Below are 26,289 nucleotides of genomic sequence, written 5' to 3' on the forward strand. Positions count from 1 at the left end.
GTGTATATTACTGTTAATTCCTGCTATTCAAGAGGCTGAGGCAAGGAGGATGGTCAGTTGAAGGCCAGCCTGGGCAACTTATTGAGACTATGTCTCAAAAAAAGGTGGGGGCTAGGGATGTAGCTCAGTGGTTGAGTGCTCGTTTAGCATGTGTGAGGCTCTGGTTCCAAAAAGTAAAGAAAATGAACTGCTTTCAAAAATAGTTTTTTCAAGAGTTAAGAGTCTATGTAACACAACTTACAGTGCAGTATTGGAAGCACAGCAATAAAATAGGTCACAGCAATAAAAAAGATGTCCCTAAAACATAAGGTAATATAAACAAATTAAGGAGGGAAAAATGAGGAAAGAACACTGAATAAGCCAAGCAGTTTGGGAGAGAATTTTTTTTTTTTTTGGTCAGGGAGAAGGGAGGTTCAATTTAGACCTTAAATTTATATTTTAAAATAAATTTTATTCAGAAGGTTATAAAAGGAAATTATAAATACATTAGACAAAATACTTTCACAAGGTGTTATATGTTGAACTATGTCCCCCCACCCCCAAAATATAGTGATGTCTTAACCCCTGGTACCTGTGAATGTGATCTCACAATGAAATAGGATTTTTACAAATGTAATCAACTCATGATGGGATCATACATTAGGTGACATACAATATGACTAGTGTCTATGTTAGGGAAAATTCAGAGATACATAGAGAGACTGCAAAAGATGGAGGCAGAGTAGAGATGCACCTGTAAACCATGGGATGTCGAGAGAAAGGCATAAAACACATTTTCCTTCAGAGTTCTTCACATAACCTTTGTAAGTCCTTATAACCCCAACTTTGATTCTGGATGTCCAGGCTTCAAAACTGTGAGAGAATAAATTCCTTTATTTTAAGGTACCAAATTTTTCTTGATTCTTTGTTACAGTACCTGGAAAACTTAATACACAGGGAACCTTCATTCCTGGTTTATTTTCATTATATGTTTTTTAAAAAATAAATGTTCACAAAAGGGTCTTACTTTCTTATCATTTACCCAGTATGAAATTCCCTCATGGCGAATAAGGTCTGAGTGACTAACAAAAGCCTTTCCACATTCCTTACAATCATAAGGTTCTCACCAGTGTGAATTCTCTGATGTCTAAAAAAAGGTTTGAGCCTTTATTAAAGGCCTTTCCACACTTGTTATATTCACATAGTTTTTCATCTGTATGGATTGTCTGATGTTGAATAAGTTCTGAGCTCTGAATAAAGGCCTTTCCACATTCTTTACATGCATAGAACTTCCCACCAGCATGATTCTGTGATGGTTAGTAAGTGTTGAGGCACTGCTGAAGGCCTCAACACTTTCCTCATTCCTTACACTCGTAAGGTTTCTCACCAGTGTGCATTCTGTGATGCTGAATAAGTCTTAAGTGTTGAGAAAAGGCCTTCCCACACTCTTTACACTCATAAGGTTTCTCACGGGTATGAATTCTCAGATGAGGGAAAAGTTGTGAACTTTTTGTAAAGGCTTTTCCACATACTTTACATTCATAAGGTTTCTCACTAGTGTGAGTTCTCTGATGATCATTAAGGTTTGAGCAATAATTAAAGGCTTTTCCATATTCCTTCACTCATAGGCTTTTTCACCAATGTGAATCTTCTGATGTTGAGTAACAAGTGAGCCATGACTGAAGGATTTCCCACACTCCTTACATTCATATATTTTTCTCTGATGTTGAATAAATTCTGAGTTCTGATTAAAAGTCTTCCCACATATCACAGATTCACAGGGCTTCTCTTTGCTAATAGTTTTTTGATGTGGAATAACAAAAGTCGGATGAATAAATGGAGGCATGTCTTCATGGTAAAGTATTACCTGACTGAAATGTTTTTTTTTTAGAGATAATATTTTGGTCATACTGATTCTAGATTTGAAAGAAAATAAAAACGTACATATATTCATTCTACTCAGAAGTTAAATTTCTTTAAAAAAAAGGGAGGGGCTAGGGATGTGGCTCAAGTGGTAGCACATCCACCTAATATGTTTGGGGTTTGATTCTCGGCACCACATAAAAATAAAATAAAGATATTGTGTCCACCTAAAACTAAAAAATAAATATTAAAAAAGGGAGGATTAAATTGAAAATAACACCCAGCAAAGATGCTTATATGGTTCTCAAATATGGCTAAGCAATTTGTAAAACACAGAAAAGCACAAACACTAAGGTCAGATAATAATAGAAGCTGAGGAGGTGATTAGGGAAGCAGATGGCTTCTTCAGATTTTGCTGTGATCAGAATCACCTTCAATACACAATGCTCAGGGCTATCCTCCATACTTTAGTGATTTTAATCACACCTACACATATATAAACATATGGTCACAAATGCAGAATACCATACTTTGTTTTATAATTTGTAGATAATTTTCAGACCTATATGAAAGGGCTATTAGGATAAATGGGTTGAAATGTACAAATGCAGGTGTGGGGGATCCATAAATGTGAAGAAGTATACTGTTGGCAAATTCACATTGGGAAGACAGTTCGTAACAAGTCTAAGATGCTGAATGAAACTGTCAGGAATAGGAGACAGGCAAATCTCATCTGTAGATAGGACACAATATGAATTGCAGTTTCACTGGAAATAATTTCCCTTGGAATTCAGGCATGTTGACCTTAAAAGAAGGAATGGATCCTTAAGTCATAGCCGTGACTAAAGAGAGTAAGAGAAGATGAAATATACTCTGTGAGGAGCGGAATGCCATGTCAACATATGAGAAGGTGAGCTCCAGTTTTATGTTCCGACAAAAATTTTTTTTTAATTTTTTATTGTTGGTTGTTCAAAACATTACAAATTTCTTGATATATCATATTTCACACTTTGATTCAAGTGGGTTATGAACTCCCATTTTTACCCCGTATACAGATTGCAGAATCACATCAGTTACACATCCATTGATTTACATATTGCCATACTAGTGTCTGTTGTGTTCTGCTGCCTTTCCTATCCTCTACTTTCCCCCCTCCCCTCCCCTCCCCTCCCCTCTTCTCTCTCTACCCCCTCTACTGTCATTCATTTCTCCCCCTTGTATTATTTTTCCCTTTCCCCTCACTTCCTCTTGTATGTACTTTTGTATAACCCTGAGGGTCTCCTTCCATTTCCATGCAATTTCCCCTTCTCTCTCTCTTTCCCTCCCACCTCTCATCCCTATTTAATGTTAATCTTCTTCTCCTGCTCTTCGTCCCTACTCTGTTCTTAGTTACTCTCCTTATATCAAAGAAGACATTTGGCATTTGTTTTTTAGGGATTGGCTAGCTTCACTTAGCATAATCTGCTCTAATGCCATCCATTTCCCTGCAAATTCTATGATTTTGTCATTTTTTAATGCAGAGTAATACTCCATTGTGTATAAATGCCACATTTTTTTTTATCCATTCGTCTATTGAAGGGCATCTAGGTTGGTTCCACAGTCTTGCTATTGTGAATTGTGCTGCTATGAACATCGATGTAGCAGTGTCCCTGTAGCATGCTCTTTTTAGGTCTTTAGGGAATAGACCAAGAAGGGGAATAGCTGGGTCAAATGGTGGCTCCATTCCCAGCTTTCCAAGAAATCTCCATACTGCTTTCCAAATTGGCTGCACCAATTTGCAGTCCCACCAGCAATGTACAAGTGTACCCTTTTCCCCACATCCTCTCCAGCACTTGTTGTTGTTTGACTTCATAATGGCTGCCAATCTTACTGGAGTGAGATGGTATCTTAGGGTGGTTTTGATTTGCATTTCTCTGACAGCTAGAGATGGTGAGCATTTTTTCATGTACTTGTTGATTGACTGTATGTCCTCCTCTGAGAAGTGTCTGTTCAGGTCCTTGGCCCATTTGTTGATTGGGTTGTTTGTTTTCTTATTGTCTAATTTTTTGAGTTCTTTGTATACTCTGGATATTAGGGCTCTATCTGAAGTGTGAGGAGTAAAGATTTGTTTGCAGGGTGTAGGCTCCCTATTTACCTCTCTTATTGTTTCTTTTGCTGAGAAAAAACTTTTTAGTTTGAGTAAGTCCCATTTGTTGATTCTAGTTATTAACTTTTGTGCTATGGGTGTCCTATTAAGGAATTTGGAGCCCGACCCCACAGTATGTAGATCGTAGCCAACTTTTTCTTCTATCAGACGGCATGTCTCTGATTTGATATCAAGCTCCTTGATCCATTTTGAATTCACTTTTGTGCATGGTGAGAGAAAGGGATTCAGTTTCATTTTGTTGCATATGGATTTCCAGTTTTCCCAGCACCATTTGTTGAAGATGCTATCCTTCCTCCATTGCATGCTTTTAGCCCCTTTATCAAATATAAGATAGTTGTAGTTTTGTGGATTGGTTTCTGTGTCCTCTATTCTGTACCATTGGTCCACCCGCCTGTTTTGGTACCAGTACCATGCTGTTTTTGTTACTATTGCTCTGTAGTATAGTTTGAAGTCTGGTATCGCTATACCGCCTGATTCACACTTCCCAGGAAATAGAAAAAGAGGGAGAACTTCCAAATTCATTCTATGAGGCCAACATCACCCTGATACCTAAACCAGACAAAGACACTTCAAAGAAAGAAAACTGCAAACCAATATCTCTAATGAACCTAGATGCAAAAATCCTCAATAAAATTCTGGCGAATCGGATACAAAAACATATCAAAAAAATTGTGCACCATGATCAAGCAGGATTCATCCCTGGGATGCAAGGCTGGTTCAATATACGGAAATCAATAAATGTTATTCACCACATCAATAGACTTAAAAATAAGAACCATATGATCATCTCGATAGATGCGGAAAAAGCATTCGACAAAGTACAGCATCCCTTTATGTTCAAAACTCTAGAAAAACTAGGGATAACAGGAACATACCTCAATATTGTAAAAGCAATTTATGCTAAGCCTCAGGCTAGCATCATTCTGAATGGAGAAAAATTGAAGGCATTCCCTCTAAAATCTGGAACAAGACAGGGATGCCCTCTCTCTCCACTTCTGTTCAACATAGTTCTCGAAACACTGGCCAGAGCAATTAGACAGACGAAAGAAATTAAAGGCATAAAAATAGGAAAAGAAGAACTTAAATTATCACTATTTGCAGATGACATGATTCTATACCTAGCAGACCCAAAAGGGTCTACAAATAAACTATTAGAGCTAATAAATGAATTCAGCAAAGTGCAGGATATAAAATCAACAAGCATAAATCAAAGGCATTCCTGTATATCAGCGACAAATCCTCTGAAATGGAAATGAGGACAACCACTCCATTCACAATATCTTCAAAAAAAATAAAATACTTGGGAAACAACCTAACAAAAGAGGTGAAAGACTTATACAATGAAAACTACAGAACCCTAAAGAGAGAAATAGAAGAAGATCTTAGAAGATGGAAAAATATACCCTGTTCATGGATAGGCAGAACTAACATCATCAAAATGGCGATATTACCAAAAGTTCTCTATAGGTTTAATGCAATGCCAATCAAAATCCCAACGGCATTTCTTGTAGAAATAGAGAAAGCAATCATGAAATTCATATGGAAAAATAAAAGACCCAGAATAGCAAAAACAATGCTAAGCCGACAAAATTTTTGAGTCCTCTAGACCAGCATCACCTTTCTTAAATCACTATAGGGATCTCCTAAGTCTCCCCATTAGGTTCTAGTGCTCTAATCCATTCAGCACCTGGAATGATATTTTGTCTAGCCTTGTCTTACCAAAAATCTAAAACTTCTTGGGGTTTTCTCTTTGTCTAGCATACTGCACCCTCTATATCATCACTGGCTGTTAATTGCTGCTTACCCTTTAGGCCTCTGCTCAAGTAGCATCTCTTTAGTGAGGTCATAACTGATCTAAAATTATGTCTTACAGATATTAGGCTTTAGTTCATTCTGCTTTTTCTTTAATAGCACTTATTTTTAAATGATATATATATATATATATATATATATATATATATATATATATATATATATATATGTATAAGGTCCAGTGAAGTCAAGAATGTCAATTATTTTTACCAATGGATATGATACTCAACATTGTATGTTTTGGCAAAATGCCTAAAATATAAGAAGCTGAATAAATAATTTATTGAATTACTGAGGCAATAAATGATTTTTATATGTACTATTCTTGGAAGTTTTAAAAAACCCAAATGATCAACTCATTATTCATAGTAATTATGTTCTTTAAACTCATCATAAAAAGTGAATTATACAATACTGAACTGTTGCTTTCATCAGTTGAGCATGTATAATCTTGTTTCACATATACTTCTATTTAAAGACACTTTACTTTTTTTAAAGAGAGACAGAGAGAGAGGAGAGAGAGAATTTTTTTATTTTTAATATTTATTTTTTTTTTTAGTTTTTCAGCGGACACAACATCTTTGTTTGTATGTGGTGCTGAGGATCACGCTAGGTGAGCGCGCTACCGCTTGAGCCACATCCCCAGCCCAAAGACACTTTACTTTTGTTGATTACTGCTGAATGCATGACCAACTCATGCTGGTCTAGAGTACAATAATTAGAAGAATGGTTCCAAGAAGTAATTACCTAAATTTGGCCAACGACCATCTGGGGAGCTGGAAGAAAAGGGGCATGTATTTGGTTTGAGATAGTGGAACCAGCATTACTTTGATGTCTACAAGCCACTTCATTTGCCCATTTGCCATGACATTCTTCCATAGTAATTGCTATCAATACTGAGTGCTTACTTTATACCATGCTTCTCTAACACAGAAATTTTCTCCTTAAGGCACATCAACCATCTTTGTTTTCTTAATATTTTTTAGTTGTCAGTGGACCTTCATTTTATTTATTTATATACAGTGCAGAGAATGGAACCCAGTGCTTCACACATGCTAGGCAAATGCTTCTACCTCTTGCATTTAGGAACATTAGATGACACAGCACTATGCTTAAGGGGCATTTTATTTGTTTGTGCAGTACTTGGGTTTGAACCCAGTGCCTTGCACATGCTAACCAGGCTCTTTACCACAGGGTTACACCCCAAGCACTTGGCTGCCACTTTAAACACTGCCACTTTAAACACTTTAAACACCAACAGAAAGAAAGTGTGCAAAATGATTATTTTTATAATATGAGAGTTAAAATAAGAAGTCAGAGCAGGGCCTTTTAAAATATCAATTGGAATAAATATGTATTGGAAGACTTAATTTTTTTTGCCACTCTGTATATGACCATGAGAGCTCTGTATTGATTTTGAGTAGTGAATTTGCAATATGGAAACTGTGAATAATGAAGGTTGAACATACTATTTTAATTTAAAAGGGGCATAATTTGTTTAAAAATTGGCAGATTGTATATATAGAGTTTATCATCGCTTACTCATGAATCTATAGTAAAAGTTTAACAAAGGTCAAGAAAAACTCCACTAAGACAAAGGATACTGGAAAAGAGGCAGCAGCAAATAAAACTTGGAAGCTAGAAAGCCAATGGATGAATAATAAGTGACTCCGTACACAATAATCAAATTCTAAGCCTACAATGGATTATTTCCATAATACTGACTCAGGGTGCAGATCTCTACAGATGAAGAATTGAAAGCATCTGCCACTTCACACAATGAGGTGAACAGAAAATACTGAAAGCTAAGGCATGAATTGAAGGATTTTATTAGTTTATTAGAGACTCCAAGATCCCCTCTCCTATTCCACAACAGAAAGATGATTGCCGCAGTCTGGCTGGGCACAATTCAGGAGCCACTTGTCAAAAGAAATGAACTTTATTTTTAGAACACACACACACACACCACAGCTCTTCAGGAAAACCCTCAGAGCCCAACTGCCACCACCGGCTTCCCACAAGCCTCTCCACTTCCCCCAATCCTCCTGCTCTTGAGGCCCATTGGCTGGGTTGCTTAGGCAGAGCCAAAAAAGTCCCCCAAAGAGCAGCTCCGGGGTCTGAAAGGGCGGGGAAACAGCCCAATGAGCATCACCACAGAGGAGCCAATCAGTTGGTAGCTAGAAGTTTGCTCCCCGGCTGTGAGCCAATCATCAGCTGGCAGCTGGAAGTTTGCTGGCAGCTGGAATTTGCTGGGGCCCCTTCGGCTGTGGCTCTCAACAGATGATTATACTTCTCTACACTCATAGGAAATCAGAAAATGGAACAAGAGAGAATATGGACTCAGGAACATCATTTTGCCACTCTGTATATGACCATGAGAGCTCCATATAGCTGTGGGCATAGGTTCTGAACTAAAAACAAAGGATTAACATAAATTATACCCACTTGGGTTTTTTGTTTTGTTTTGTTTTTGGTATTGGGGATTTAACCCAGAGGTGCTTTACCACTGAACTACATCCCCAGCCCATCTTTTAAAAAATATTTTTATTTGTAGAGGGATACAATATTTTATTCATTTATTTTTATGTGGTGCTGAGGATTGAATCCAGGGTCTCACACATGCAAGGCAAGTGATCTACCACTAAGCCACAACCCTAGACTCTCTCCAGGCCTTTTTATTTTTTATTTTGAGACAGTCTCACTAAATTGCTGAAGCTAGCCTCAAACTTGTGATCCTCCTGCCTCACCCTCTTGAGTCACTGGGATTATAGGTGTCAGCTATGGTGCCCAGCCAATTTGCATTATGATAAAGACCAGTAAAGAAAATACCTGGGTTTTGTTCTGGGTTCTTAGCACAGAGCTTCAAAACCCCTTGGAATTACCAGGTAAGAGTGACATTCATTACTTACAAATCCCTTTTGATTATATTTGAGTTTATAAAAATTATGTGATTCATGATAGGTCCACAAATAATTTCAAGGGAGGAATTTGCCAAGAAAGACAAGTCTGTGATTAGATGGTTGGAACTTTCAGCCCTATCCCAACACCTGACCACTAAGAATGATTGGAAATTGAATTCAATCATGTAGCCAGGGAGTTAATCAGTCATAGCTATGTAATGAAACTCCAATAAAAAACTCATGATGAGGCTTGGGAGAATTTCCTAGTTGGTGACCAGGAGGGTGGCATACTTTTATTCCATGAAGATAGAATCTCCTGTGCCTAGGACCCGCCCCTAAGACCTTGGTAGTTATTCTTACTCACCCCCCAGACCTTTGCCCTACATATCATTTAGCTGTTCTTCTCTATCTTTATATAAAACAGTAATCATAAGAACAGTGCTGTCACAGGCTGGGGTTGTACCTCAGTGGTACAGCATTTGCCTCATATGTGTGAGGTACTGGGTTTGATTTTTCAACACTACATACAAATAAATGAATAAAATAAAGGTCCATCAACAACTAAAAAAAAAAAAAAGAAGAGTGCTGTCATGAGTTCTGTGAGTTGGTCTAACAAATTATAGAGGGATTCTGAGGTGCTAATTATATTCTATTCTTGTCTCCAGGGGTGGTTAATACTTGAATTTTTTTAAAGTAAGAAAGGTGGGGCTGGGGTGGTGGCTCAGTGGTAGAGCATTTGCCTAGCATGTATGAGGCACTGGGTTTGATTCTCAGCAATGCATATAAATAAATAAAATAAAGGTCCATGACAACTAAAAAATATTTTAAAAAAAGAAAGGTGCTCTCTACATTTTTAAATGAAAGAATGAACTATTAAACTCAGGACAAGCTGTTCAAAGAAGTTAATTAGAAAATAGATAAAATGAAAACCAGTACAAGAAAGAAAAATAAAATATACACACATTTACACATGTATTTTCTAAGATTCTTCTATTATAGAATTTGAAATACAGCATATCTTAAGAAGAAACAAAATTTTAAATATAAAAAGATAACTGTTTTGGAAATAAAGAAAGGTATTTACTCTCATAGATTGGGGAGAAAGTATAGGAGAAAAAAAGCATGAGAGCTCACATAGCAGAGGGGAGCTTTTACCCTCTGAGGGGAGCTTCCTGATAAAATCTCTAGAGGGAATGTCTCTTCCTGGCCCTGTTCCTGTCTTATCATCTCTCACCTGAACACAGGCCTCTGGTCAGCTTTCTGTCAATCATCCAGGACTCTTTTCCTTGTTCCAATAAGGAGATCACAGCTGGCTTAGAATTGGAAAGTGCTGCTCACAAGAAAAGATATGGGACATGGTTATCCTGTGGATGTCCCAGGAATCAGATCCAGTCCCTTGGTGATCAAGGAAGAGATGTCACTACAGGAAGGACCAGAGGAAGATGGAGAAGATGAAGCTTCAGCCACAGCCCATTGGAGCTGCCCATTTTCAATTCTTCCATTCCATTCCAATTCAAACCATTCCTTGGGGAACAGAGAGCATAAATTCAGCTGGTTACCTGAAGTGAAATATTCATTTGCCCAAGGATGGATTATGAATTTGGGTGGGTAGTTATTCTCACCCACTGAAACCAGGTTTCTGAAATTCTCCAACATCACTTCTTTTTTTTTAAGAGAGGAGAGAGAGAGAGAGAGAGAGAGAGAGAGAGAGAGAGAGAGAGAGAGAGAGAGAATATTTTTAAATATTTTTCAGTTTTTCGGTGGACACAACATCTTTATTTTATGTGGTGCAGAGGATCGAACCCAGCGCCCTGCGCATGCCAGGCAAGCGCGTTACCCCTTGAGCCACATCCCCAGCCCCTCCAACATCACTTCTTTATCTAAGTTCATCTGAACAGAGTCCAGGCATTCCCATTCCTCCTGACAGAAGTAAGTATATGGACACATCTGTGAACATCATTGACCCCTGAAACAATAAACAAACTACTCAAGAGAAATGGTAGCAGTGGAGGTAGTAAAAGGCTCTGCAGGAAGAGATAGAGCAATGGAAGAGGCTGGAATCTTATCTCCTAGAAATGGACAACCATGGCGGACTTTCCCAATGATATGAATTAAAAAGCAACCAGCTCAGTGAGTAAGTTCCTTCCCTTCTTTCCTTTTTCTTTAAGTTCCAAGAGGGAAAATGTGATGGACTTTCAAAAACAGTACATGTTAGAGTAAAATTTCAGGATATCGGGGGAAAACAGAACTTTCTAAAAAGCTTCCAGGAAGAAAACATGGATCAAGAAGAGAACAAAGCAATTCTTTCACTACTATTAGAAAGAAAAACAAATTCTGGCTCAGAAATCTATAACCAGTCAAGTCACTAAGCCAATGTGAAGATTAAATCAAAACAATTCTAGAACTGCAGGGAATGATGATATTATCTCTGATATAACTCTTAGGAAACTGGTGGTCTGTGCTCCATCAAAACTAGGAAGTACACAGGAAAAAGGAAATGGTATTATATTTAGAATCAGGAAAACTAACAATGAGAACCATGTATGAATTCCCAATATAATTGTAAAAGGCAAGTTCCTGGTAGCAGCCCTGGAAAATAACATCCAGGAAGAGAAGGAAAGCAGACTCTTAAGAGAAGGAGGTCTCCAGTGGAAAATATGTTTGGTCATGTGGAAAATATTTACAGATAACTGACAACAATGCTAGAGGGTTTGGAAAAAAATAGTGACAGGTACATGGGCTCAGGAAAATGAAAAAACAAGGCAATGTATGCTAAGAAAAATTAAAATTAAACTAGAAAGAATCTAAGGTCTTTTTTTTCTTTTTTTTTTTAATTTTTAATTTTTTATTGTGGGTTGGAATCTAAGGTCTTAGTAGCTTATGACTTGGCTTAGATTAACAATAGTTGCAAGGTCCTAATCACATGGATAGTGATGATTTAAAAAGAAACAATGATATAACTCTATTGCAGGGACAGGAAATAAGGACTGTTGAATAGGAAAATCTGGCAGGAGGCCACTAGAAAAATAACACAAAAATATAGGAAAAATACCAAGAGAAACAGCAAGAGTTGAGGGTAGCCACAAGGAGAATGGGTACTGGGACAATGCCCATTTTCCTGTTTTTTAACATTTCTTGAAACTTTAAAAAGTACAATTAGTTAAATATGAAGTTAAAATATCACTATCTTAGCCAATAGCATAAATTAAATTTCTTGAAAACTGTAGTTCTTTTATGACTGCTATAAGAATTGTTCCTTAATAATATAAATTATTTAACTTTATAATTTTATAGTGGCAGAAATTTTCACAATATAAATAAATAAACAAATCTTTCATTCCAGACATTTTGTTAGGCAAAATCCTTAAGATCCTATTCAAATGTACACCCCTCTCCCTATACCTCATACTATTCATATCTACCATTTTGCAGTTTCTTAGTTGCGTCCTTTATAATAAAACTGTATTCAAAAGTAAAATCATGCATTGCTTAGTAACAAGGATACATTCTGAGAAATGTGTCATTGGTGATTTCAGTATTGAGCTAACATCATAGAGTATATTTGCATAAACCTAGATGGGATAGCCACTGCAAACCTAGGATATATGGTGTAGTCTATTACTCCTAGGCTATAGACCTGAATAGCATGTTACTTTCCTGAATATTGTAGGCAATTTTAACATAGTGATAAACATTTTTGAATCTAAACAGAAAAAGGTATAATAAAAAATAATGGGCAATAAGACTTTTCAGCTCCATTTAATTTTATGTAATAACCCATTGGACATGTGGTTTATCATTGACCAAAATGTTCTGAGTTGTTATGGTGAATTATTTGAACCTAAGGAAGGGTTATGGGAACCCCTCAGTTTGTGTGGTTGGCTGCAAAGAAGTACAGTGCCTTAGAGACACCTAAAGTCAGGGCAATTCTGTGAGACTAAGTTCCTTAATCTCTGGTTTTGTATTAACTCCAGGTAGTTAGCCTAAGAATTGAGGGCCGGGGTTGTGGCTCGGTGGTAGAGCGCTCACCCAGCACATGTGGGGCACTGGGTTTGATCCTCAGCACCACATAAAAATAAAATAAAGGTATTGTGTTCAACTACAACTAAAACAAAATATTTTTTAAAAAAGAATTGACCTGAATTGTAATACACCAGCTGGTGTCAAGAATTTATTGTTGTTTGGAAAAGATCAGACATTCCCATACCATAGGAGCAATGAGGGTATTGTTGCTTCACTTTAGGCCAAATAAGGGGACCTTAAAGTTTCCAAAGTAGAATGGTGAGATCTTGGGGGAGAATTTCTGCTGGGTCCTCTGGAGTTTATACATCATAAAGATTGATACCTATTCTTCTTGGACCTGATACAGACCAAATGAAGGAACAAGGTAACCTCCACAAAGGAGGGGATCACAAACTACCAAGGTCCATGCCAAGTATTCCAAGTAGCTATTTCAAGGAGACACGCTGCCACATCACAGGAAATGAAATTAGAGATTCCCAATAGGGATTTCTCAAAGAAATTCATAAAAGTACCCCCCCCACACACAAAAAAAGTCAGTATTGAATACCCATCAAAACAAGAGAAAACAACACAAAACAAGTCTTTCAAGAAAGTCTTTTCTGTCTCCTTATCTCTTCTTGCCCATCCCTTTTCTAGTCTCAAAGGATTCAAAGACTGCCTATTGGGCAGGAGAAAGAGAAAATCAGGATTAGGAAATGAAGAAGGTTAATATGTCCCCCTTTACACACTCCAAGCATCAAGTTGTATGCAAGAAGCTTTGTATCAAATTTAAAGATTATTAAGCTGAACCAGTGGTTGTAATTAATCAAATGAGACTGTTCTTATGACTGAAAACTATCAAAGAATACCAAAGAATGATCAAAATGATTATATAACTACTTATGTTTTCATCTAGGAAAACAGTTAAAAAAAACTAGCCCATAGGGAGAGTTGAGAGTAGAAATGATGAGGGGGGAAATGCTCATATGGAGTCCTTTTTTCCTGTTTTTTTTTTCCCTGTACTGGGGATTGAACCCGGGGTGCTCTGCCACTGAACTACATTCCCAGCCCTTTCTAAGTTGTATTTTGAGAAAGGGTTCTACTAAATTGCTTAGGCTGGCCTCAAACTTATGATCCTCCTTCCTCAGTCTCTCAAGTATTATAAGTGTGCACCACCAAACCCAGTAAATCCTTCTTATTTCAAAGTCCTGGTTATGAACACTTTTGGTTTCTATATTATTTGCAAAAATGATAATCTCACATCTTCTTTACTAATATGTAACCAAAATTTTCTCTTGTCTAAATGCTTTGGTTAATACCTCTAAACAACGTTAAATAATATCTGTAAAGGTATATATTCTTTTTTTCCCTTTCTTATTTTACTGGGAATGTTTTAAATATTCCCTGATTAAATATTAGGTGAGTTCACAAAAACAGAATTCATTTTATTCCTTTTACATTTCATTTTTTATTATGGTACATTATTTCCCTAATGCATTCCCATTTCTATTAGGCAATAATTTTCACTGCAGAAATGGTTAAGTATAGGGCTGGCGATGTGGCTCAGTGGTAGAATACATGTTTAGCATATACAAGGCCCTAGTTTGGTCCCTAGTAACTATAAAAATTAATTTTTAAAAAAAGTTTTTGGGGCTGGGATTGTGGCTCAGCAATAGAGCACTTGCCTAGCACGTGTGCAAGGCCCTGAGTTTGATCCTCAGCATCACATTCAAATAAATAAATAAAATAAAGATTTTAAAAAATTTTTAAAGGTGAGGGTAATTATAGGCTGGTAGGAGAGGAAACAGATACTTAAGCTGAATAGATTTGGGAAGACTTATTCTTACCCTGGTTTTCTTTGCATCTATGCCAAATATACTTGTTGAGAGCCACAGCCGAAGGGGCCCCAGCAAACTTCCAGCTGCCAGCTGATGATTGGCTCACAGCGGCCCCAGCAACTTCTAGCTGCCAACTGATTGGCTCCTCTGCGGTGATGCTCATTGGGCTGTTTCCCTGCCCTTTCAGACCACGGAGCTGCTCATTGGGGACGTTTTTGGCTCCGCCCACGCGACCCAGCCAATAGGCCTCAAGAGCAGGAGGCTTGTAGTTGAGAGAGAGGCTTGTGGGAAGCCGGTGGTGGCAGTTGGGGGTCTGAGGGTTTTTCCTGAGGAGCTGTTTTGTTTGGCGTGTGTGGTTCTAAAAATAAAGTTAGTTTCTTTTGACAAGTGGCTCCTGATTGTGCCCAGCCAGACTGCGGCATTTGGTGGCTCGCACGGGGAACGAACCCGCGACCTTGGTGTTATCAGCACCAACGATTTGCTTGGTCATAAGCCAGTTGTTTTATTAATGGCATTGCTTGTTCTGTATTCCCAAAAACTCTGGTAGCTATTTGAATAAGCCTATCTACAAATTCAGCGTAAGATTCATTAGCTCCTTGTATTACCTTAGATAATTGACCTTGTAAACCTCCATGTCCTTGTAAAGTCTTCCATGCCTTAACTGCATCTACAGCAATTTGTGCGTATACACCAGGATCATATGCAATTTGTTGCTGCTGATCCTCATAAGGTCCCTTTCCTAACAACATATCTAGATTTCTCTGAGGATAACCAGCTGCTGCATTTCGCCTACATATTAAAATAATTCTGTTGAAGATAAGGTACATTGTTAAGAAAATTGTTTTCTAAAAAAAAAGAAAGAAAAGAAAATTGTTTTCTTGCATTGTGAACTCACTTGTATGCATTGTGAACTATCTGTTGGTGCAGCGACTTGTGGTAGTGTTGGGGTATTTATGCTGATGGTGTCATCGGTGGTACAATTTTTCCAAAAGGAGCCATCACTGAACTGCTTGCAGAACTTGCCTGGACTATGTATCACTTGTATGCATTGTGAACTCACCTGTATGCATTGTGAACTATCTGTTGGTGCAGCGACTTGTGGTAGTGTTGGGGTATTTTTACTGATGATGTCATCAGTGGTACAATTTTTCCAAAAGGAGTCGTCAATTGGCTTGGTGTATCTTCCTCCCTTCTGCTTGTCATGGTCGTTCAGCTAAAATTTGGGGGCGAACAGAGGTGAGGCAAAGAACCTCCCCCCCCCCCCAGCTGATACAAAGACCTATCCACAGGTGTGGCTGTATTCTGGACCGGTAGTCAGTGACGGGTAAGATCCAATTGCAATGGTACCAACCTTAGACAGGAGGCTGACGCCTTGAGGTCAGCTCATCCGATAATGGGTAAGGACCATATGTACTATTGGACAACCTAAGGCAGGCACGGTCCCTAAGCCACATGCTTGTTGTTTAAACAGAGAGGGGGAGATGTTGAGAGCCACAGCCGAAGGGGCCCCAGCAAACTTCTAGCTGCCAGCAAACTTCCAGCTGCCAGCTGATAATTGGCTCACAGCGGCCCCAGCAACTTCTAGCTGCCAACTGATTGGCTCCTCTCCGGTGATGCTCATTGGGCTGTTTCCCTGCCCTTTCAGACCAGCGAGCTACTCACTGGGGGACTTTTTTGGCTCCGCCCACACGACCCAGCCAATCCGCCTCAAGAGCAGGAGGCTTGTGGTTGAGAGAGAGGCTTGTGGGAAGCCGGTGGTGGCAGTTGGGGGTCTGAGGGTTTTTCCTGAGGAGCTGTTTTGTTTGGCGTGTGTGGTTCTAAAAACAAAGTTAGTTTCTTTTGACAAGAGTCTCCTGATTGTGCCCAGCCAGACTGCGGCATATACTTATTTTAAAAATTGAGTAGATCCACTCAGTGTTCAAAATTGATACTTTGGGAAAACACTGTCCCTATTCTGAGTTTTCTACCCTTGTACCTTTTAATTTTCAGATTAGAGAATCATATGGTGAACGGATAGCCTTAGGATGTAGTAAGTTCTCCAAGACTATAAGTATTAAAAGTATTTAATACTTTCAGTATTAGAAATATTTTTACTATCACTTGATAAAAGACATTAGTTGCCTTTCATTCCAACCCTACTTGAGATGAGGTAAGGTTCTTTTGTTCACTTTTTTATTTTTATTTTTTGGTACAGTGATTGAACCCAGGGGTGCTTTACCACTAAGCCCCTTTTATTTTTTATTTTGAGATGGAGTCTTAGGGCGTTGACTACTTTGAACTTGCAATCCTCCTGCCTCAGCCTCCTGAGCCACTGGGATTACAGGCATATGACACTGCACCTAGATTAGTACCATCTTTGAATTGTCAACTCTTAAAACCAAGAAGAGACCAAGAGACAAAAAGAGAAGAATGAGATCTAACCTATGTTTCACTAGAACCTGATAAAGAAAAGAAAGGATAGAAAATGAAGGGGGGGGCAATCTCTGAAGAGACAGTGACTGGGAATTTTTCTGTACTAATAATAGATACCCATCCACAAATTTAAAAATGCCTACAAATTCCAAGCAGATACATAAAAAAAGAATGCACTTAGATATATTACACTAAATTACAGAAAACAAAAAACAGAGAGAAAATCCTTAAAAACAGCCAGAGGAAGAAAAGACAGATTACCTTTTAAGAGGAGCTCAGGTAATCAAGATTAGCACAAGGATGTACAAATAGACCAATGGAATAGAATAATGAGCTCATAATACACCCATATACATATGGACACAAGATAATCTTTGCAGACCAGTGAGAACACAATGGATTTTCCTAAATATGGTACTGAGAAAATTATTAATTAAAGGGGAAAAAAATCTGACCCCATCCTTACAGCATATACAAAAGTCAGTTAAAAATGGATTGAACATCTAAATGGGAAAGCAAAACTTACAGCTTTTAGGATAAATATAGGAGAATATTTATATGAACCTGGGACAGGGAAGGAGTTCTTAAACAAGATACAAAAAGCATTAACCTTAAAGGAAAAAAATTGGTAAACTCAACTTTTTTAAAATTAGAAATTCTGTTCATAAAACCACGTTAAAGTGACAGAACAATCCAAATAGTATGGACATATAATACAATAAATGCTTACAATAAATAAGTTAGTCTAAGAGAAAAAAATGTAGAAAATTTGAAGAAACATATCACAAAACAAACCCTAATATAAACATATGGAATGGTGATCAACCTCATTATTAACTATGGAAATACAAATTTAAACTTGCATGTGTATGTATAAATATCTAAAAGTCTGATACAATTGAATTAATGCAAAGTAGAAACCTCAGTTCTTTCATACAAAGAAACGTCTGTGAAAAATGATATTCCAAGACCACTACACTCTGTAGTGAAAATGTACACTATAAAATGTAAATGAGGGCTGGGGATGTACCTCAGTGGTACACTGCTTGCCTTATGCACAGGAGGACTTGGATTCAACCCCCAGTACTGAAAAAAAAATGAATGAAATATAATTTGACATTGGCAAAAACAACACATTTAAATATTAATACTAGTTAAGTGATCAAATTTTTTTCTTGTAATTCTGTGTTTTTGAAGTCTCTAAAATAATCATGCTTTTTATTTTATTAGTACCAGGGATTGAATGCAGTGATGCTTAACTACTGAGCTACATGACCAGCACTTTTTATTTTTTGAGATAGGTTCTCCCTAATTTACTCATGGCCTTGCTAAGTTGCTGAGGCTAGCTTTGAAATCATGATCCTCCTGCCTCAGCCTCCCAGGCCGCTGGGATGACAGGCCTGTGCCACCATGCCCAGCTTATGCTTTTATTTTAAAATAATAAATATTATACTTATAAGAAGAATTCAGCAAGCAGAAGTGAATATTAGGTATATCGAGAGTATTTGGCTTTTGTTTTTTCTTTTGGTACCATGGTTTGATCCCAGGGGTGCTTAACCACTGAACTACATCCCTAGCCTTTGTTTAAAATTTTTTATTTAGAGACAGGGTCTCACTGAGTTGCTAAATGCCTTGCTAAATTGCTGAGGCAGGCTTTGAACTCGCCATCCTCCTGCCGCATGCAGCCCCCTAAGAGGCTGAGATTACAGGTGTGCCCACCCCGCTAAGCCTCTAATACCAGGCATACCCATCCTTTTTCTCCAATGGGGACATTATAAGGATCTCTATTCAAATGATATATCTTTTTATTTTTGTTTTTGAGGTACTGTGATTGAATGGGGGGGGTGCTTTACCATTCACCTACACCCCCAGCTCTTTTTATTTATTCATTTAAATTTTGAGACAGGGTCTGGCTAAGTTGTTGAGGTGCACCTCGAACTTGCCATCCAAGTCACTGGGATTATAGGTGTCATTTTTTCCCCTAAATATTTATTTTTAAATTGTAGTTGGACACAATACCTTTATTTTATTTATTTTTATGTGGTGCTGAGGATCAAACCCAGGACCTCGCTTTTGCTAGGCTCTGCCACTGAGCCACAACCCCAGCCCCCATGGAAACATTTTTATTAAACAAGAATTTTCAGAGAAAGGAAACTATAAAAGAAACCCTACTATACCCTGGATATTACTTGTCGAAATTCATCATGCATTCTTTCCTTTTCTTCTTGGGTGACTCACCTGGAGAAAGGTAGAAATGGTAGAAGAAAAGTAACTCTAAGACAGCAGGTTTTTCCTAGTACCCTAGTTAGTTAGATTAGAAGTCATTATCAGCCCCAAACTCGTTACCCACCACACACAGGGTATGGCGATCGAAGGAAAATGGGGCATCCTATGCAAGTTCACGGCTGTCCTGGGTTAGAACCTAACGTCAGAAAGGTTTCCTGGGGCTAGAGTTCTGGAGTCACAGTCCTAAAGGAGACAGGAGCCCCATACTAATACACAGTGTCTCATCCATTAAGGGACGGTCATACTAAAGCCATAACTTCACAATGAACTGCCATCTCGTGTCCATACATAAAGCCGCAGTGTCATAATGTATCCAGACAATCCCACAAACTCCTGTGTCCAGTGCGCTCTGCCCGTACAGCCCCAAGGCTCCAGCTCCTGACCCAGCGGACCTGAGGCGCTTGTCCCGCCGGATCTAAGGGTCCCGCCAGGCTGGACGAAACACTCGGGTTCGCGGGGAGAGCGAGGCCACCAGGCCTTCTGGGAAATGTAGTCCAGAGCAGGTGTCCACGTCGATTCTTCTCAGGGCCCAGCGTGTGCCCACCCGAAATGACTGCGCAGGCAACTCCCCCAATCCAGAGCAGTTTCACCGCTGGTACTTCGCCACAGCGTGGCGCGCGGCACTACCCCTTCCCAGCGGACCTGGCTAACCCCTCCTGAGCACTGGGAACGCGGGCAGCGTCCTGGACGGAAGTTGAGTTGGACCGCGTGGCCTTCTGGGAGGAGTTCTGCTTGGAACGTAGCGGTCGCGGAGAGCTCCTTCGGCTTACCTGAGCCTGTCCCTGACCTGCTTGCGCGTGGGCTTCACTGGGTCTCTCAGAAACCGCGCGCTGGCTGCGCCTCCGGCTGTCCCGGGTTTGTGGCGCTGCGAGTGCCCGCCTTGGGAGGTGAGGGCGGGGCTCCGGCCGTCCGGTTTGGACCGGCGGCGGGCGGCTGACGGGGCGGAGGCCCTGAGGGGTCCGGGAGTGGCCGGGCTAGCGGAGGTGGGAGGTAGCGGCGGTGCGCTGGAACTACTCATGGGTCGTTGGAGTGGTTAGAGTCGTTGGGACGAAAAAAACGTGGTGAGAATTAGCGAATGTTTATGATTATCGAAGGTGTGTGGTTCTGTTTGGTGGCGTGATCATGGTGTATGTTTGTGGTTTTGTGTGGTTGCGGTTAAGGGTGTGGTGTGGTGTGGTGTGAAAGCCTGGCGAAGTGCGACTTCGATGTGTAGTGGTTCTGGTCTGTCTTGGGTTAGTTTTCTCTGTTGTGTTTTGACATAGTTGACAAGTACATTTGAAATACAATTCTGTATTTTCTAGCGGGCCTTTCTTTACGTTGGCCCCCCCGCCTTTTGTTTCCTTTACCGCCCCTCCCCCACAATTCTTGACCGTTATGTAGCTTTCAAGTTTTCCGTGATGATCTTTCCCAGGTTTGTTACCATCATCGTATGGCTTGCATCTTTTATTATGTGCATTCATTTATTTTTTTATTTTGTTTTGTTTTGTGGTACTGGTGAAGAAACCAAGGGTCTCTCACGCATGCTAGGCGAGCGCGCTGCTACTTAGTTATACGCCCATTCCTGTCTTGGTTTAATAGTGCTTAAGAAACCACCCTTAACCTCAGCAGCATACAGTAGGTAGCGTTTATTTTCTTATTCAGGTTATTTGGTTTACTATATTCAGCAGATCGAGGCTGCGTTTTGGTTGAGAGGCAGAGCCATAGGAAGAATTCATATCTGTCCTGCATTTATTCTTTCTGGGGCTCAGGCTTAAAAGAACAGTGGTTACTAGGACATTTTCAATCCGGGATGGATTTCCAGAGCATAGAACGGATCATGCAGATACCCTTAAAATCTCTGCTCCCAAATATACTGGTATTTCATTAGCCAAAGTAAGTCAGGTGCTAAGCTTAACATGGGATAGTTACCGGGCAAGTAATGTGAATGTATAATAACCCTGTTAGGGTTGAAGAATTAGGACCAGGATTCCAGTCTGCCACAGTAAGAAACATACTTCTTTATTCTGGCAAATGCCTTTTAGCCCAGGTTATCTTGACTGACGATAATCCTTTTCAGATTTTGTTATTGTGTTTGTCAGGAATTTCGATTTTCAATCCCTCTCCTTTGTCTTTATGTTTCAGGTTTCTTGTGAGGAGTACATTGCTGAGCTTTTTATCCTTTTATCCTGTTTGTCATTTTAATGGGTGAGTATAAGTGGTTACATTTATTAGAATTAGTGATAAAATTTTTCTATTTTCTATTTTTTATATTTTTTATTGTGCAGGTTTATCCCTTTCTTGCTCCACTGGTTTAATTTCTGCTCTTATCCTTGAATTTTTAATATAAATGCCTAATGAAACCCAAACTCAAGTAAGACTTTCAAACACTTGAACTCCGAACTATGCATCCTTTTATCTTATTCATATCTAATATATTACTTTCTCCTAGTTTTAAGTCACCAACTACATATTTTATTTGATACATGTATGTACATATATATATTTATTTTTAAATTGTAGTAAAACACAGAATTTACTGTCTGAACTATATTTTACAGTTCATTGGCATTGAGTACATTTACACTGTTATGCTTTCATCATCACTGTTCATTCCCAGAACTCTTTTCATCTTGCAAAACAGAAACTTGGTACTCATTAGCAATGACTTCTTGTTTTGCCTTACCCCAGTCCTGGCAACCACCATTTTACTTTTTGTCTCTATGAATTTTACAAATATAGATAACCTCGTTTTAGAAGAATCATAACACATTTGTCCTGGCTTAACTTAATATATGGTTAACAGTGTTCTTCTTCTTTTCTTTTTTTTTTTTTTTTAAATATTTTTTAGTTGTCGATGGATTTTTTTTAATGTTTTTTAGTTGATGGACTTTTATTAATTTGTATGTGGTACTGAGAATGGAACCCAATGCCTCACACATGCCAGGCAAATGCTCTTCGATTGAGCTACAACCCCAGCACTATCAGTGGAGCTTTCTATTATGTATTTATATGTGATGCTAAGGATTGAACCTAGGGCCTTACACATGCCAGGCAGGCACTGTACCACTGAATCACAACCCCAACCCCTTAACAGTGTTCTTAACATTTGTCTTTGTTAGTGTGTATCAAAATTTCCTTCCTTTTTAAAGCTGAATAATATTTTTTTTCTTTTTGTATATAATGTTTATTCATCCATTAATGAATACTTGGGCTGCTTATATTGAGTGTTGCAAATAATGGTACTCTAAATATGAGTGTAGGAACTTATCTGAGTCCCTGCTTTCAATTATCCTGTGTGTGTATACTTGAGAAGAATTGTTTGGTCATATAATAATTCTGCTTTTAATGTTTTGATTGCCACACTGTTTTTCACTATGGCTTAATCAACACACTTTCTGAACACCACCTGTCAATGGTAAAACCAGGAAAAAAAATTTTTTTCATAGAGTTTTTATTGGGGAGAGGACAAATGGATTGTGTATGTGATAAATAAATTACATAGTATTTTTAGAAGATAATAATTGTCATGAAAAATAGTAACCATGTGAGGGGTATAAGAAGTCTATGTCAATTGGGCTGGGGTTGTAGCTCGGTGGTAGAGGACTTGCCTAGCATGTGTGAGGCACTAGATTAGATTCTCAGCACCACATATAAATAAATAAAGATCCACCAACAACTAAAATAAATAAATAAAGAAGTCTATGTCAAGCATAGCCCTTCTCAAAACTTATTGTAATTGTTCAGTATCTTTGTGACACAGGTATAATTCTCATTTCAAAGGAGAATTCTAAATTACAACTTCTTGACCTCAGTTGCCAAGGTAACTCAGAGAATAGAATTACTGGACCAGCTCTCTCTTGGTCCAAATATGGGGCTACTGCAAATCTGAATATTTTTTCACTCATTTTTATATCTGTCACTTTATCAAGTCTATGCCTTTATACTTTTTAGAGAGTATTTGAGGAGCAAATATGTGAACATCACTTTGTCTCTAGACTCTTGGTGTCTCTGTTGAATATTTGGTTCAGCTTTAGTTGGTGAGTCTTTTGAGTTTTCCTCTCGACATCTGCTGCATTCTGCATCCATTACCTCTATTCAGTGACTGTAGGGAGTGTGAAGCAAGGAAGATAAGTGGTTAGGGCTATGTTAATCTATTACTATGCAATAAATTTACTTAAACACTTTGAAGCATAAACAACCATAATGTTAGCTCATTATTTCTGTGAAATGTGACTTGCTGGTTATTTTGGCTTTGGTATCTCATACAAAGTTGAAATCACAATGACAGCAGGGCTGCAGGCCTCAGAAAACTAGACTTGGGTTGGAGGATCTGCTTCCAAAATGGTTGTCAAATTAGTGTTAGCTGTTGGCAGGATGCCTTGCCTGACTTCATAGTAGGACACCTGTCTTTGCTTAAAATGCATGATCTTAAAATGTGTAAGATGGAAGCCCCAAAATATTTTATGATCAAGTCTTGGAAGTCACACACTGTCATCTCAATCCTCTTCGGTGTGGGAGGGGTCTGGTTTGAGTTCCAGAAGACAGTGATCATTGGGAAACATTCTGGAGCCTGGTTACCACAGGAATACAGTGAGAAGACAGTAGGTAATTAGATTTATGTCTTAAGCCCACAGGTTCTGATTCCACAAGGATAAGACAGATCTGTGGTGTGAATAAAAAGAAGCCTGAGGAACAGAAATCGTGGAAAGAGATCTCTTGACATGAAAGTTTCCCAGAAAGCTGGAGAGATCTTGAAAAAAGATAACCCTTGAGTTGCTGCACCTGCAGACTACTTGACCATTTTTTCCAGAGTGGGCAAGGTCTGAATATCTCAACCTTCAGAGGTCATCAATAATAGATGTGGGACAATGGCACGTTTGACCCAGATGATGGAAAGGAGAGGTAAGATGAGTAGAGTTAAAAGAGTATATTCAGTACTGTTTACAAGAAAGTTCACACAGGTGTTATTGATTCTGCAGGGAAAATATATGTTTTTTTTTTTTTAATTTAGATAAAATTATAAAATGTTATTTCTGTTTTTCCTAGAGGATACATTTAAATATATTTTTAAATGCTGTTTTTTAAATACTATTTTAAAATAGTATTTAAAAAGAAATATATATATATATTTTAGTTCTCGATGGACCTTTATTTTATTTATTTAAAAGTGGTGCTGAGAATCGATCTTGGTGCCTCACACATGCCAGGAAAGAGCTCTACCACTGAGCCACAACCCCAGCCCCTTAAAATAGTAATTTTTTAAATACTATAAATGTTTTCTATTCCGTTTCTCCTTATTCCTGTTGCCACTCCCCAAAGCCAATTGCTTCGAACATATTTTTGGATATTCATCATCTTTTTTTTTAGTTGAAACAATACCTTTATTTATTTATTTATTTATTTATTTATTTATATATGAAGCTGAGGATCAAACCCAAGGGCCTTGCACCTGGTAGGTGAGTGCTCTACCACTGAGCCACAACCCCAGCCCCCATCTTTTTTTTTTTTTTTTTAAATAACATCCTTATATAGCTAATGTCTGGTTTCTCATATTTTATGTTTTCAATTGATTTTTGACAATGTACATAATAATTTAGTTCTCTTTCACTACCTAATCCTTTCCATGTTAGCCCCATTCCAACACATTCTTCTTGCCTTTCTTTCTCGTATGGTACTGGAGATTGACCATGTATCAGAATCTGTAGGCATTTTCTGTTGGGCTAGTCAGTTACTCCAGCAAGAACTCCTAGATTTACTTGAGGAATATAAGCCAGAACTCCTGCTTTTGAGGAGTCAAAGGAAAAAATGTGTGGAGGGGCATTGCCTGAGAACTTTCATTTCTCTTTTTCTATATTGTTTCAGCCCTGTCTTTATCTGAATCTGGTATGCTGATAATCCAGAGCCTGTCCAATTCATTTATATAAGAGAAAAAAATTCTTAGGTTTTTTTTTTCTTTCTTTTTGTTAGTGTAAAAGGAATTGTTACCATGTAATATAGGGTTAAAGAAGACAATATGAAGTTTAACACCTTTTTTATAATGTTTTACATTCAGTTCCCTGTTTTTCATCCCTATTTTCAAACTTCTTGTCTGCAGAACTACCTAATACCCCCATTTCTGACCCTTTTTAGGATAATGTGATGGCTCTCCTATCCTCCCCCTCAACCCTCACTTAAACATTAGCTCTCTCTTGTTTAGATTAACACTCAAATGTCTGCTCTCTAGCTTCCAAAGTTTTATTAAGATCTCGTACCCGTTGAAGTCTTCTATTTTATTTGTCTTTGTAAATTTTAGATTCCTTTGTTGCTTTAACTAACATTTTGATTGGGTTTGGGAGACAGCAGAAATAAGTACATGTATTCAGTCTTCCATTTTTAATCAGAGGCCTTGAATGTTTTAGGGTGAAGAAACATCAAGTTATTATAAAATGAAATTAGAATCATGACTACATTTCCTCCATCATATGAATGTTCCTCAGTACCTATAACTAATATCTCATTAATGTCTTTTTTCTAAATTCTTTAAGAGTAAACTTAAAGACCATCCTAATCATTAAATCTTTGTGGCATATATTATATACTTAAGGTTAATTTCCTATTGGCATTAAAAATGTCAGAATTTTTGAGAAATACTATATTGTTAGTAAATTCATTGGACACCCTATCCTTAGCCGTTAAGAAATCTTCATCAGGGCTGGGGTTGTGGCTCAGGGTAGAGCGCTTACCTAGCATGTGCAAGGCCCTGGGTTCAATCCTGAGCACCATATAAAAATAAAGTTGTTGTTGTTTTTTTTTTTTTTTTAAGAAATCTTTATCAGACCCTATATGATGGAATTAGTTATCCACATACAATTCTGTGTCTATAGCTTTATGGTGTTACATTTCTCATGGCTCTGAGGATCATTCATCTGTAGGAGATCTATGGTCACCTGGTACTAAAAATTTTCATATTCCTTTGTCTGAAACTCTGAAGAAAATCTATTTTGTTTTTTTCCTTAGCTTGGTGTTCTCAGGATTCTGCCCTTTCTGCAGAAGAAAAGAATACAAGCAGGTCTCTTGTAAGTTTTAAGTGTTT

At 38.2% G+C, this 26,289-nt stretch overlaps 1 protein-coding gene and 1 pseudogene across 5 annotated transcripts in view; one reads left to right on the forward strand and one right to left on the reverse strand.

The window, feature by feature from the left end:
- Positions 1-943: 943 nt before the first annotated feature.
- Positions 944-1,888, reverse strand: LOC124089877 (zinc finger protein 829-like; annotated as a pseudogene).
- Positions 1,889-19,774: 17,886 nt separating this feature from the next.
- The window catches only part of Znf568 (zinc finger protein 568), a 71,278-nt gene continuing 64,763 nt past the window's right edge, over positions 19,775-26,289 (forward strand). Inside the window, exons 1-4 of one of the 5 annotated variants that reach the window (XM_046440060.2) lie at positions 19,775-20,125; positions 21,360-21,422; positions 23,845-24,119; positions 26,214-26,272. In XM_046440060.2, the coding sequence (XP_046296016.1) occupies positions 24,086-24,119; positions 26,214-26,272 (93 nt within the window). In that variant the 5' untranslated portion in view covers positions 19,775-20,125; positions 21,360-21,422; positions 23,845-24,085. Of the gene's footprint in view, positions 20,126-20,148; positions 20,300-21,359; positions 21,423-23,844; positions 24,120-26,213; positions 26,273-26,289 lie in introns of those variants that run through there. The other 4 variants (XM_046440054.2, XM_046440057.2, XM_046440055.2 and 1 more) reach the window with 4 other exon arrangements.

This window comes from Marmota monax, unplaced genomic scaffold (genome assembly GCF_021218885.2).
Source record: "Marmota monax isolate L192 unplaced genomic scaffold, Marmota_monax_Labrador192_F-V1.1 WCK01_AAM20220418_F8-fsc00228, whole genome shotgun sequence".
Lineage (NCBI taxonomy): Eukaryota > Metazoa > Chordata > Mammalia > Rodentia > Sciuridae > Marmota > Marmota monax.